Genomic DNA, 16,008 nt, shown 5'->3' with positions numbered 1-16,008 from the left:
ATGCCACTGAGCCACTCGCCCCAATTAGCAGCGCTCTGGTGCTCCAGAGCAACACATCTCTCTGTTCCGCTCATCTCTCTCTCTCTTTCTGTTCCTCTCTTCTCTCTTTCTGTTCCTCCTCTTCTCTCTCTATCTCTCTCTTTCTCTTTAACAAACTCACATTAGGCTCTATGGGAAAGCCTTGCGCGAGTGTTGCTCCATCTCTCAGAGCAAATCAAGCTGTTTTTTTTCACCCGTGCTGAAACATATCTAAGAGCAACTCTAATTTGCAAAGCTCTCAAATTGATGCTCTCCCCTCATCCCTGACTTCTAACTTACACTAAATTGTGACATTGACTTCTAGTGATATCTTAGGACTGGTCTTGAAGTGGACTAGTGACTCTTATATACCTTTCATACGAAGACGTTTTTCTGCCAACTTTACCATACTGCCAACTTTACCATACTGCCAACTTTACCATACTGCCAACTTTACCATACTGCCAACTTTTTTCCGCCTTTTCCTTTTCTGAAAGGTATTGCCGCTATCAAAGCTGAAACATTTATTTTCACCTAATGACCTAGTAATCATTTCGGTAAAGTTCTGCCTACGGCTTAATATGAAACGTATCTGTAATGCTGAGGCGGGATTGGCACACACTACGCTCTTAAACGCTTGATGATTGCTCGGCAGAACCAGTTAACCATTGTCTTGCCAGTTCTAAACTTTGCGAGGCATGTCACTTCGTGTCACAGCCAACCACTAAGCATGCACTGTTTTCTGAACCACAACTTGATGGATCTATAAATAATTACTGTGGGAATAAATATAACTGAATTATAAAAATATTAGAATAAAGTAGGCTAACGCAATTGAAGGCATGTATCAAAATGTTTCTTACTGAAACTCCCAAAGTAATTCCAATCTATGTAACACTGTACATTTGAAGCAATAGCCTACCCGCGTGTGGTCAACTAGATTATAATTGCAGCACTGTTTTGAATGGGACAGCACCATCGCACTGCTTTCAGACAATCAATGTCAGATTTAAGTTTTCACTGAATCTTTGTTTGGATATTGGTTAGACTGGGGAAATGTTAGCTACGTTGAAGTGAGTGCTGCTCCTGATCATCTTGTCTGGTTGACTCATTTATTACAAGATTCAGCCAGCATGTTATGGAGTTTAACAAGTGGATTATTTACATTTTATTAGTGTTATAATGTTTCTTAGGACCTGTCTAAACAAATTAATATTGGATTTCTTTTTGATAGTGTATATTCAATGGATTTATTAAAATAGACGCCTACCCACATCGGCACTCCTCTACATCACCAGTGTGCCGGCATGCGGGAGATATAAAAGGCATATGCAGGCAAGACTGTGGTAAAAATGGGACTGTTTTTAAGGGGATCATATAAACATTTCCCAATTCTTTCTACAGGCAAAATACTGTAAATCCTATGTGAAAGCAGTAATAACTCTTAGTACGCCACTGTTGCAAAATGCACACCTTGATTGATTGCATTTCCTGTTTATTGTAGCATTCAGAAACAACGTCTTTTAGCTCTTGTCTTGGATGCTTTCTCTCATTTAGGCATCACTCCTTATCTCCCCTATGGGCAGACCCTCAGACCTACCTGGTCATACTCAGAGGCCCCTGGGTAGAGGGGCCAGCCTAGGAAGAGCTCAGCGATGACACAGCCCAGGGACCACATGTCGATGGCCTCACAGAAGGGCAGGCCCAGGATGATCTCCGGAGCTCTGAGGAGAGAGAGAGGGAGGCAGAGAGAGAGACAGCATGGTTAAATACAGGCCAGAGTATTTCTGTAAGGTAAGCAATGGTACAAGAAGGGGAACCTGTATGAGTTATGGAACTGACCGCACATTGTATCTAACCTGGAAAAGACCATGACAGAGATTCAAACAATTGCAGATAAACGACCTGTGCACTGCGATTTACTTTTCTGCTTGAGCTAACTTCGCGTTTACAGCGAACATGATCTCCGTAAATGTCGGGGAAATAGCTTTTAAAAGTCTATTGCTGTGTGCAGGTTGTTAATCTGCGTTGGATTAAATCCCGACCCATGTCATAACACAATGTGTTGATGTAACACTAACTTTAATGAAAGATCTCATCTGGGAGAAGCAAACAAATGAGTGACATTCCTTTTCTTCAGTGTTAGGAGCAGCAGCTAACCCTCCCAAGACATCAGCAAACTGGGCCTCTATTCAAAACATTCCCAAAACAAACTTAATTAGATTACATTGCCAGCAGCAGTCTTAACGTTCCGCCCAAGATAAACTAATCAATCAGGCTGTCATTCCCTGATATGTTATCTTACACTGATCTCAGACAAGTTCTCAGGCCTTTAATGCAAACACCTCACTTGTTTAGAGAAGCTTTCAGAAAAGTTGAAGGGCTTTGTTTTCTTTGATTCTCCTTCGTATGGAACTGACAGTCACGCTGTTGATCTTAGTGCTGACCGTGGGGGGGCCGGAGCTAATTGATTGATAGCCGTGCAAGAGCAAATCGGGATGCCCAAACATTGGGGAGTCTGGGTTCTGGGATAGAATATGGGGGAGAGGAGAGTGGGAGGGTAATCTAGGGAAGAATATGGGGCTTGGTTACAGTGGCCCTATGTGGAATCAATTATGCTGCCATGAAAAATAAAATCAACATATATATCCACAGAGCCAGAGCAACCCTCGTCCGACTCCGGGGCCGTTTGCAAAGGCCAGAGCCTAGTTTACCAGGTTCCTAGACTTCTGGGCCTTTACAAAACACAGGGGCCAAGTGGCCACTTCCCGACTGCCACCGATAAATAACTGGGTCTGAGTGAGCACTGAACAGGAAGAAAATCACTGTCTCGGTTATACGAATGCCATGACTGACAAACGATTTAGAAAATGATCCCTTTTACTGTGGACTCACCATGAGCTCTGTTACACTAGACCAGATAGATTATAATGCAGTCCACTGAGCTGAAGTCTCTGATGAGCATTTCAATTACTATGCAGACTGCCTCGGTCCCCAATGAGGGAAACTCATTGTGACAGACACAAACACACACGCATGTGCCTACATGTACACACGCACGCACGCACAAACATAAATACACACACACTAGAGACACACTACTTCATCATAAAACATTATCAGCGATACATTTTAATGGCATGACAAGAATTTTCTGAGCTTTAGGCTGATCATTGCCGAGTTCCCAGCGTTCCCTGCCTGTTGTGGTCATGACAACAGGGCGAGAGGAGAGGAGTGGAGGAGCACAGGCTCCAAGGCAGCCTGGGAGAGAGACAGAGAAGTAACTCCTTGCTGGGAGCCTGCTGGACAGGCCCAGACAACAGATAATGTGGATAAGAGCAGGGCTAAGAGCAGGGCTCTATGGGGCTGGGGAGGGGAGTGGTAGTGGAGGGAATATGATCACATTTGACACATGGGACTCGCACTTCTCTCTTCTCGGATCTTCCTCACTTGTCTATTTGTGAAAGAGATGTCAGGTTTAACATTGTGAGAAACAGCTGGGACCAAGCATTATCACGGTGGCAGACACAGGTATATCTAGCGTACAGAGAGAAAGAGAGAGAGAGAGAGAGAGCAGTAGCCTCTCCAATGAACCTAACAAGGAGAGTAAATACACAGGATGGTTATTGGGGTCTTGGGGCACACCAAGACAACACACACCTAGACAACAACACAACACACCAAGACAACACACCAAGACAACACACTACGACAACACACTAAGACAACACACCACGACAACACACCAAGAAAACACAACACAACAACACACCAAGAAAACACACCAAGACAACACACCCCGACAACACACCAAGACAACACATCACAACAACACACCGAGACAACACCCCCAAACGAGTCTGAAGGAGGGTTATATTATACACTCAACACACAATGAGCTGGTCCATCTATTGTGGGTTGCCAGAGCAGATGGGAAGGACACTGTGTGCTGAGGGGAGTAAGGGAGGGAACCTGAGCTATGGGCCAGGGTCAGTCAGCACAATACTCCCTCTTCAAACTGCATGGGCTTTCACTTTAGAGAGGTATGAGGTTAGGAGCTTTACAATGAGGGATACAGAGGCTCATACACACGCACAAACACACCCAGGCACACACACACACACACACACACACACACACACACACACACACACACACACACACACACACACACACACACACACACACACACACACACACACACACACAGTAACCAGACAAAATAGATACTATGGTTCTGGCTGACATAAGCTCGGCAAATAGCCAAGCTTATGGAAAACTACTTTGTAACTTTCCGTTGCTGAAGATTAGCTGTTATTGCATACACAAACACTAATGTGACACCTTTCCCCTAACTGTGTACAGTTTCCGGTTTCCCCAGAGACTTAGGGGTCTTTGCTCTCTGATTAGCACACACACACACACACGCCCTCTATTTGCATAAGTATACTGTATAAGACACCTCTGGCCCCCAGTGCTCCCAACACTCAGGTCACAGAACCTTCTTCTCCCACAAGGTCCTTCCTTGAGGTTACAGCAGCACCGCTCCCCTCCCATGCATTACCAATCTCCCTGGAATATTAGCGTCCGCTTAGCATGAAATTAATATGATACAACAACCAATCATGGGGAAATGGTCTGCGCCGGCCTCAATGTTATTTTCCATGGTTGACTGTGTGCCACGTTTAATGTCATGGAACTGTGGGTTTTTATAGCAGTCAGCTTTGGACCATCCTATTTAAATTAGAGAGCAATTAGTCCTGCATCTTTAGCTGTGTGTGTGTGTGTGTGTGTGTGTGTGTGTGTGTGTGTGTGTGTGTGTGTGTGTGTGTGTGTGTGGGTAGGGTGGGGGGGTTTATGCGTGTATGCGTCTATCTGTGTGTGTGTGTGTGTGTGTCTGTGTGTCATGTTCAGGTCCATTAGAGCTGATGATGTTATGCTTGGATCAGTTTCCGGCAGCACCTCCTCGATCCAGGCCCTTTTCAATGATTCCACTGCCCTGGTATCACTGAGGTCCAGCTGCACTCCATCCCTCCCTTCTAATCCAACAGAACGATCACGTTCATGAAATCAAACCAGTAATGCAAATCTCCTCACTGCTTCCGTGGCATGCAAAACACAGCAGCTGCTGCTGATGCAGGGTAGCCTAGTGGTTAGAGTGTTGGACTAGTAACCGGAAGGTTGCGAGTTCAAACCCCCGAGCTGACAAGGTACAAATCTGTCGTTCTGCCCCTGAACAGGCAGTTAACCCACTGTTCCCAGGCCGTCATTGAAAATAAGAATTTGTTCTTAACTGACTTGCCTGGTTAAATAAAGGTAAAATAAAAAATAAAAAAAAAGGCCCTGGTAAACACACATCTGTGCAGCTCACACACCTCTCCTCTTCTCTCTCTTTCCTTCCTTCCTTCACTCCTCTCCTCCCTTTCTTCCTTCACTCCTTCCTTCCTTCACTCCTCTCTTCCTTCACTCTCCTTAAGGACACAGAAGCAGGATTCTGTCTCCTTTAGCACATAGATAGTGTAAAGGTATGCGCCCTACAGCTAGGGTTACAGCAGTGCCCCATAAGAGGTCATAGATAGTAGTGGTCAATACAGGAGATGGAATAAAGGTTGTGGGTAAAACACTCAAATGGAAAATGCCAGGCAGTCTAGTGTTAACTGCTTACCACATCCTGGTGCTTTATGAGCAGAGCTGCTCTGCATGCAAACCTCAGCTACGTACACACTACACACACACTACACACACACACACACACACACACACACACACACACACACACACACACACACACACAGATTGTGAAGTTTGCACTAGAGGGTGGTGTCACTTTGCAGTGCAAGGCCAATACAAAGATGCCATAAAGTATGTCTTTATCAGAGTAGGCCTATTAGATCCAGCATTTGTGAACACATAGCCATTCTCTTCTGGAAAGTTCCATTGACACCACATGTGCAGCATGTGCACTCCATAAGCAGTGGTACAGAAACCCCACCACCAATGTAACAGCTCTAAACTATACCTCATCTAACACATAGACAGCAGCGAACAAGCTGGACCGGACCATAACACTCTGAGGAGGTGGAGTCATGCATGTGGCAGGCAAACTGGTACAATCCTTGCTACGGTACTTTATGTGGGGGGAGGGGCGCTGTGACATCCACCCAGCTGGCCTCTCATTGATGAGGCCGATCCCATGGGAGCTACAGTGATGGCACAACCCCACCACAATAAATGAATGGGGCCTTTCTTCTGCCCCCCTAAACTAGGGCAGGCAGACCAGGCGGGTGGGTGGACAGGCGGGCAGCGCCCATCTCCTCTCCTCCTGGCACCTCCACCCATACCCACGCACTGCACTGCAGCTGCTATTCCCGGCTCTGACATCATGGGCAGTGGGCACGTCAGGATGCATCCATCACCCTGACCTTCCCTCAGCTCGGCTTCACTTCAGTCTCCTGGCAGTCTGGCACATCACTGGTCTGGACCCCTGCATTTACATTTGATTGCAATGAGGTTGAACGATAGACATAATTTACTTTAAATGACATCATTGCTTGGCATTGCAGCATTCACACTGGACGTTGTTTCTATTGCAATGAGTCTGAACTATAGACCTCATATTTATTATACAGTATAGCTTACTGTATTCATATATGACATCATTGGTGTGAACTGCCATTGCAGGTGGTTTATATTTCTGATGAGTTTGAACTTTTCATCACAACTCTTGGTACAACAATAACTGCTCTTGTACAATGGAGTCAAACTCACACTACACTCGACAACTGCAGTAATTGCCTATTTACTGTTACGTTAACTAGGATGGTTGGGTTAATTTGAAGAGCTCTTTGCTTCCTGACGTGATGAACGAAGTATAGTATTATAATATTATGTATGCCCTTTTTTGGTGGCAACCTCTTGACATAACCCTTTGAAGGCCTTGTACCAAGTGACTGAGGGACAGAGGGAGAGTCCAGGTGAGAATCTAAATGGCACTTCCTTGATTCCTCATGTCCACTCTCCTCACCTCCTTCCAAAACACATTGGATAGGTTTTGAGAAGGAGGTGAAGAGAGAGGACGTGAGGAATCAAGGAAATGCAATTGAGATTCTCCCCAGCACTATCCTCCACCTGTGGCCCCTCCTCTGGCCCCAAAGTTAGTGGTTTCCTCTGTCAGAGAGAATGAGACAATGAAACATGCGTACACACACACACACACACACACACACTAAAAAGAACCAGCACTGCCCAGCCATCGCGTGAGGGAGCGATGGGGCAGAGTGAATGCTAAATGCCTATTGAGGGCTGCATGATAAAAGGCTGTTTTTGGTCCTCCACGAGCCCCAGTCAAGGAATTTAGCTAGTTGTGTAAGTCAGGACATAACAAAATTTTAAACAGACCTTGAGAAGTAGTATTTTCATTCAGGGTCCAGTTAACATTCCTTGTGCTCAAGGTGTTGTAAAGAAGGGACCCCTCTCTCTATTCAAAAGGCAGAGCTAAGTTCTGATGGTGCTGTAACTGTTTCAACTGTTAATTCATTAGCATAGCTACAGTGGGTCCTCTTTTAAAAGTTGCGTCATATTGCGGCACACCTTCCGTGCTGCTGCAGCATTCTGTGGCACGTCATTTAATTGTCAGACATTTTTTCTGTTACTGCAAGTTATTGCTAGTTTGACCACCAGAGGGAATCTTTGAGAAGCATTTGATTGTATTCTGTATTGGCATTACCAGAGAATTGAAAACCTTTTTTGTAATAGCATAGTATATGGGATTGATTTTTAAAAAGTTGGCATAATTAATTTCATTAATATTATGGTGTTTCTATTTATAGAAAAACAAAAAACGAAACCCTGAGGGTTTCCATTGGGATGGAATGGAAAAGATGGCGCTGTACAACGTGACGGTCGGGAGTAGGCTACAGGATTGGAAGATTCTAAATTGTTTGCCTTCATTAGACAACTTTGTTACAATATTTCTGTAAATCAGTGATATTTATTCCCATTGTAATTCATTATGGATCAATAACTAAATCAACATCTGCATTTTGAAAGAGGCGTTTTTATAATTAATTTGTTAATTATTAACGAAATGTGTTTATTTGTTTATTAGGCTAATGTGCAGTCTACAATACATACTGTAGTAAACATGGGAAAGTGCCTAATTCCTTATACAAGGGAGAGCAGGCCATGTCTGTACTACAGAGTGCAGGGCATGCGGGACACCTGTGTTATTTTATAGTTGTGATGTCTTCACTATTATTCTACAATGTAGAAAATAGCTAAAATATAGAACAATCCTGGAATGAGTAGGTGTGTCCAAACTTTTGACTGGCACTTGCTGGAATGGAAAATATGGCGCTGTACAATGTGACGGTCAGCAGTACAGTACTGGGCTATTTAGCTAAAGAATCCCTGCAGGGCACGAGGAAGGAGTAGGCTGTCCATGTAAATAAGAATTTGTTCTTAACTGACATGCCTAGTTAAATAAAGGTTACACTAAGAGCATAACATTTCTGTGCCCTAATTTTCTAATTCTTGTCTAACCAATACCCTACTGGAGATTAAGTGAAAATACAAATATAATTGATTTATCAAGACCTGTCCCGATGCTTGCCTCAGAGCAGCGCAAAACGGTGCTAAAATAGTTGTAGGCTTTTGCTTCTAACTTTTCTTTAAATAAACAAGACCAACGCCATTTTTAACAGGACATTACTCAACTGGCTGGGGTCTTTGACAATTTTTAGGGACTTCCTCTGACACTGCCTGGTGTAGAGGTCCTGGATGGCAGGAAGCTTAGCCCCAATGATGTACTGGGCCGTACGCACTACCCTCTGTAGTGCCTTGCAGTCGGAGGCCGAGCAATTACTGTACCAGGCAGTGATGCAACCGGGTGAGGATGCTCTCAATGTTGCAGCTGGAGAACCTTTTGAGGATCTGAGGAACCATGCCAAATCTTTTTAGTTTCCTGAGTGGGAATAGGCTTTCTCATGCCCTCTTCATGACTGTCTTGGTGTGTTTGGACCATTCTAGTTTGTTGGTGATGTGGACACCAAGGAACTTGAAGCTCTCAACCTGCTCCACTACAGTCCTGTCAATGAGAGTGGGGGCATGCTCGGTCCTCCTTTTCCTGGAGTCCACAATCATCTCCTTAGTCTTGGTTACGTTGGGGGATAGGTTGTTATTCTGGCACAACCGGGGCAGGACTCTGACCTCCTCCCTAAAAGCTGTCTCGTCATTGTCGGTGATCAGGCCTACCACTGTTGTGTCATCTGCAAACTTAATGATGGTGTTGGAGTCGTGCCTGGCCATGCAGTTGTGGGTGAACAGGGAGTACAGGAGGGGACTGAGCACGCACCCCTGAGGGGCTCCAGTGTTGAGGATCAGCGTGGCGGATGTGTTGCTGCCTACCCTCACCACCTGGGGGCGGCCCGTCAGGAAGTTCAGGATCCAGTTGCAGAGGGGGGTGTTTAGTCCCAGGAACCTCAGCTTGGTGATGAGCTTTGAGGGTACTATGGTGTTGAACATCGAGCTGTAGTCAATGAATAGCATTCTCACATAGGTGTTCCTTTTGTCCAGGTGGGAAAGGGCAGTGTGGAGTGCAATAGAGATTGCATCATCTGTGGATCTGTTTGGGCGGTATGCAAATTGGAGTGGGTCTAGTGTTTCTGGGATAATGGTGTTGATGTGAGCCATTACCAGCCTTTCAAAGTACTTAATGGCTACGGACGTGAGTGCTACGGGTCTGTAGTCATTTAGGCAGGTTTCCTTTGTGTTCTTGGGCACAGGGACTATGGTGGTCTGCTTGAAACATGTTGGTATTACAGCCTCAATCAAGGACATGTTGAAAATGATAGTGAAGACACCTGCCAGTTGGTCAGCAAATGCCCGGAGCACACGTCCTGGTAATCCGTCTGGCCCCGCAGCCTTGTGAATGTTGACCTGTTTAAAGGTCTTACTCACGTCGACTACGGAGAGCATGATCACACAGTTGTCCAAAACAGCTGATACTCTCATGCATGCCTCAGTTTTGTTTGCCACGAAGCGAGCATAAAAGTGATTTAGCTCGTCTGGTAGGCTCGTCTCACTGGGCAGCTCGCGGCTGACCTTCCCTTTGTAGTCTGTATTAGTTTGCAAGACCTGCCACATGAGACAAGCGTTGGAGCTGGTGTAGTACGATTCAATCTTAGCCCTGTATTGATGCTTTGCCTGTTTGATGGTTTGTCGGAGGGCATAGCAGGATTTTTTATAAGCTTCTGGGTTAGAGTCCCGCACCTCGAAAGCGGCAGCTCTACCCTTTAGCTCAGTGCGAATGTTGCCTGTAATCCATGGCTTCTGGTTGGGGAATGTACGTACAGTCAGTGTGGGGACGAAGTCCTCAATGCCCTTATTGATAAAGCCAGTGACTGATGTGGTGTAGTTCTCAATGACACAGGAAGAATCCCGGAACATGTTCCAGACTGTGATAGCAAACCAGTCCTGTAGTTTGGCATCTGCTTCATCTGACCACTTTTTTATAGACCGAGTCACTGGTGCTTCCTGCTTTAATTTTTGCTTGTAAGCAGGAATCAGGAGGATAGAATTGTGGTTGAATTTACCAAATTGAAGGCGAGGGAGAGCTTTGCACGCATCTCTGTGTGTGGCGTACAGGTGATCTATAATTTTTCCCTCTAGTTGCACATTTAACATGTTGATAGAAGTTAGGTAGAACTGATTTAAGTTTCCCTGCATTAAAGTCTCCGGGCCACTCAGAGCGCCGCCTCTGGGTGAGCGGTTTCCTGTTTTCTTATTTCCTTATACAGCATACTGAGTCTTAGTGCCAGCATCTGTCTGGGGTGGTAAATAAACAGCCACGATAAGTATAGCTGAAAACTCTCTATGCAAATAGTGTGGACTGCATTTTATCACAAGATACTCTACTTCAGGAGAGCAAAATCCAGAGACTTCCTTAGATTTCGGTGCACCAGCTGATGTTTATAAATATGCACTGAACACCCCCCCTCGTCATACCAGAGTGTGCTGTTCTATCTTGCCGGTGCAGCGTATATCCCTCCTGCTGAATATCCATGTCATCATTGAGCCACAATTCCATGAAACATAAGATATTACAGTTTTTGATGTCCCGTTGGTAGGATATTCGTGATCGTACCTCATCTAATTTGTTGTTCAAACGCATAGCGTAAAAAAATTGCCTGTCCTTGGTTGAAACACTCACTACCGAGTTTCAACCTGTCTCTAGAAGCAACGTCAGCACATGAACTGTTCCTTCGGGAGCTTCATGAAATGGGTTTCCATGGCCGAGCTGAGTCGGCTGGAGGGGTGTAAGGCTTGCCGCCATTACACTACAGAGCAATGGAAAATCATTCTCTGGAGTAATGAATCATGCCTCACCATCTGGCAGAGAGAATCTGGGTTTGGCGGATGCCAGGAGAACACTACCTGACCCAATGCATAGTGCTAACGGTAAAGTTTGGTGGTCTGGGCTGCTTTTCATAGGTCAGGCCTCTTAGTTCCAGTGAAGGTAAATATTTCTTATTTTTATTTTTTTTATTTTAAATTTTACCCCCCTTTTCTCCCCAATTTCGTGGTATGCAATTGTTAGTAGTTACTATCTTGTCTCATCGCTACAACTCCCGTACGGGCTCGGGAGAGACGAAGGTCGAAAGCCATGCGTCCTCCGAAACACAACCCCACCAAGCCGCACTGCTTCTTAACACAGTGCGCATCCAACCCGGAAGCCAGCCGCACCAATGTGTCGGAGAAAACACCGTGCACCTGGCGACCTGGTTAGCGTTGACTTGCCCCGCCACAGGAGTCACTAGTGCGCGATGAGACAAGGATATCCCTACCGGCCAAGCCCTCCCTAACCCGGACGACGCTAGGCCAATTGTGCGTCGCCCCATGGACCTCCCGGTTATGGCCGGCTGCGACAGAGCCTGGGCTTGAACCCAGAGTCTCTGGTGGCACGGCGATGCAGTGCCCTAGACTACTGCGCCACCCGGGAGGCCGAAGGTAAATCTTCTTCATTGTCATGCTGAAACAGGAAAGGGCCTTCCTCAAATTTGGAAGCACAGAATCTTCTAGAATGTCATTGTATGCTATAGCATTAAGATAGGTAAAACTTAATGCTATAGCATACAATGACATTCTAGAAGATTCTGTGCTCCCAACTTTGTGGCAACATTTTGAGTAAGACCCTTTCCTATTACAGCATGACAATGCCTCGTGCACAAAGCGAGGTCCATACAGAATTTTTTTTATTTTCGATATCGGTGTGGAAGAACTTGACTGGACTGCGCAGAGCCCTGACTTCAACCGCATCGAACACCTTTGGGATGAATTGGAACACCCAACATCAGTGCTCGACCTCATTAATGCTCTTGTGGCTGAAAGGAAGCAAGTCCCCGCAGCAATGTTCCAACATTTAGTTGGAAGCCTTCCTAGAAGAGTGGAGACTGTTATAGCAGCAAAGAGGGGGGTGGGACCAACTCCATGATTTGGAATAAGATGTTCGACGAGCAGGTGTCCACATACTTTTGGTCATGTGGTGTATTTCATTCAAGTTCTCTGATGTTAGCTAGACCTACTAGTGGTTCTGTTGTGATAATTATGTTAATTTTGTTGTAAGAGTTAAAGCCTCCACCAAGCCAATAACTACAACGATAACTATAATGATAAACTATAGTCCACATAACTCTAAAACGTTGGCGAGCAACCACACTAGAAGAAAGTTTATCATTTATCATTCTACAGTCCTACACCTGTCAATGAACTGATCAACACATCTTACTGCACACTGCCTACTAATAAAGTGGTAACACAAGACCATTCACGAGGTCTCTAACACACAGATACTGGTTCAGACCATTCATGAGGTCTCTAACACACAGATACTGGTTCATACCATTCATGAGGTCTCTAACACACAGATACTGGTTCAGACCATTCACGAGGTCTCTAACACACAGATACTGGTTCAGACCATTCATGAGGTCTCTAACACACAGATACTGGTTCAGACCATTCATGAGGTCTCTAACACACAGATACTGGTTCAGACCATTCACGAGGTCTCTAACACACAGATACTGGTTCAGACCATTCATGAGGTCTCTAACACACAGATACTGGTTCAGACCATTCATGAGGTCTCTAACACACAGATACTGGTTCAGACCATTCACGAGGTCTCTAACACACAGATACTGGTTCAGACCATTCATGAGGTCTCTAACACACAGATACTGGTTCAGACCATTCATGAGGTCTCTAACACACAGATACTGGTTCAGACCATTCATGAGGTCTCTAACACACAGATACTGGTTCATACCATTCATGAGGTCTCTAACACACAGATACTGGTTCAGACCATTCATGAGGTCTCTAACACACAGATACTGGTTCAGACCATTCATGAGGTCTCTAACACACAGATACTGGTTCAGACCATTCATGAGGTCTCTAACACACAGATACTGGTTCAGACCATTCATGAGGTCTCTAACACACAGATACTGGTTCAGACCATTCATGAGGTCTCTAACACACAGATACTGGTTCAGACCATTCATGAGGTCTCTAACACACAGATACTGGTTCAGACCATTCATGAGGTCTCTAACACACAGATACTGGTTCAGACCATTCATGAGGTCTCTAACACACAGATACTGGTTCAGACCATTCATGAGGTCTCTAACACACAGATACTGGTTCAGACCATTCATGAGGTCTCTAACACACAGATACTGGTTCAGACCATTCATGAGGTCTCTAACACACAGATACTGGTTCAGACCATTCAGATCTTTCAGGGTGTTCATTGTCATAGTAACAACTGCAAATAATACTTAATTGTACATGTAGGCTTAATGAAAAATAGTAACATGTATGTAAATGTAGCAATTAAACAACAAACGCAGAGCTTGCACATCTTTTACATCATGTTATTGCCTCGTTGCTAAAGTGGTTTGCAAGTGATTTCCATTTTTTCTATTGGTTGTCTATTCCGTTGGGTCTTACTTTCCACTGTGCTCATCTCTGTATGTCCTGTGCAACTATTTGCAATGCATCAGTGCAACAATGTTATCATAACCAGCCAAAAGTGATCAATCACACCAATGCACTTTCTCTCCTCAACTTTCCCCAAAATGCATTTTCTATGCTGTAGGCCTGTTTGACATTCAGCAATTAGTAAAAGCAAGCCTGCTTCTTTCCCCTGAAAAAAAGTATAATAATAAATGTCCTATAGCTTCCTGGGATTTCACGAGAAGAAGAATGGCCTATTGTGGAGAGGCTTGCATAGCCTATAGCCACGGCTAGTGATGTGTAGCCGAAGTAAAAAGCTAAATATTAGCTAGATATTAGGCCATATTAGGTAGATATTAGGCGAAATATTTACCTGTCAAAGTCCAAGAAAAAAGATTATGTAATGCCAAATCTGTAGTGTGCTCCTCCAGACTGCACTCTGTGGTCCCTAGGCATGCAAGTTCACTATTGATTAGGCATAGGCTGTCACACCCTGTATGTTTCTATGTTTTGTTTGGTCAGGGTGTGATCTGAGTGGGCATTCTATGTTGTGTGTCTAGTTTGTCTGTTTCTGTGTTTGGCCTGATATGGTTCTCAGAGGCAGGTGTTAGTCATTGTCTCTGATTGGGAACCATATTTAGGTAGCCTGTTTGGTGTTGGGGGTGTGGGTGATTGTTCCTGTCTTTGTGTTTGTTACACCAGATAGGGCTGTGTTTGGTTTGTCACGGTTTCTTGTTTTTGTATATTGTTCTATTTTCATCTTTATTAAAGATGTAACAACCATGCTGCGTTTTGGTCCGCCTCTCCTTCAACAGAAGAATCCTGTTACATAGGCCTACATTTTTAGACAAGACAATTATTATACCTGGGCTACAATAACACAGTGCAATGAGGAATGTATTATTGTTATCAAGTGAGTACAGAATTAGTATCCATAGGCTGTAAACTGCAGTGATGTAGGCAAATTTGAATAACTACTCAAATGTCCTGTTTTGTTTCATGCTGAAATAACTTTATAGGCCTAGAGCCTAGGTCTGGTTATGCAACCATTTGGATCAGTTTGGGTTTATTCTCAACAATTTAGAAGATCCAGGATGTAGCCTATCGGTGTTAAGATAGGCCTACTATAGGAAAATATGGTATTTTCCTTTCCAACAAGTAAGAGCAAACATGCATCTCTCCTCCAATAGGCTGTTAGTAGGTAAAAGAGAAAAGGTTGAAAGAAGTGTCTAAAAAGCATTTGTAGTCTGTCTTTTTCTGGGACCAAAAGATTTTAGAGGAATTGCTTTGGCAGTCAAGAGGCCAGGTGCAAAATTGCGTAACAGAACAAAGACAGACAGGCTTGAGATGTAGCCTATGGCCTACGTAGAAGTGTAATATAATTTTAACAAAAATGTTTAGATAATGAAATCAGAGTTAGCTACACTATGTGTGCTCCTGAGGCTGTGCTGAGTGCACTCCCGGTGTGCAGCTTGTACCCAAAGCTTTTTCAGTGCCATTTTAAAAGCCCATACAATATGAACTGGGTTGGAAAAAATTGTGTTTGACCAGATACAATGCTATTTTACAGTAAACAAATTGACAACAAACTTTCAGCATGCTTATAGAGAAGTACATTCAACAAGCACAGCACTTACACAAATGACTGATGATTGGCTAAGAGAAATTGATGATAAAAAGGTTGTGGGGTCTGTCTTGTTAAACTTCAGTGCAGCCTTTGACATTATCGATCATAGTCTGCTGCTGGCAAAACGTATGTGTTATGGCTTTACACCCCCTGCTATATTGTGGATAAAGAGTTACCTGTCTAACAGAACACAGATTAACGGAAGCCACTCCAACATAATCCAGGTAGAATCAGGAATTCCCCAAGGCAGCTGTCTAGGCCCATTACTTTTTTCAATCTTTATAAATAAATTGCCACTGGCTTTGAGGAAAGTCAGAGTGTCTATGTAGGCAGATGAC

At 44.4% G+C, this 16,008-nt stretch overlaps 1 protein-coding gene across 14 annotated transcripts in view; it reads right to left on the bottom strand.

Moving 5' to 3' along the window:
• Positions 1-16,008, bottom strand: part of LOC139373975 (homeodomain-interacting protein kinase 2-like) — a 109,473-nt gene that overhangs the window by 28,012 nt on the left and 65,453 nt on the right. For all 14 annotated transcript variants that reach the window (XM_071115048.1, XM_071115049.1, XM_071115069.1 and 11 more), the window contains exon 3: positions 1,619-1,742. In XM_071115048.1, coding sequence (XP_070971149.1) covers positions 1,619-1,742 — 124 coding nt within the window. The remainder of the gene's footprint in view (positions 1-1,618; positions 1,743-16,008) is intronic.

The sequence above is a fragment of the Oncorhynchus clarkii genome, chromosome 2 (assembly GCF_045791955.1).
Source record: "Oncorhynchus clarkii lewisi isolate Uvic-CL-2024 chromosome 2, UVic_Ocla_1.0, whole genome shotgun sequence".
In the NCBI taxonomy this organism is placed as follows: Eukaryota; Metazoa; Chordata; class Actinopteri; order Salmoniformes; family Salmonidae; genus Oncorhynchus; species Oncorhynchus clarkii.
Note: the sequence above shows the minus strand (reverse complement) of the source record. Positions and strands in the feature narration are given on the sequence as shown.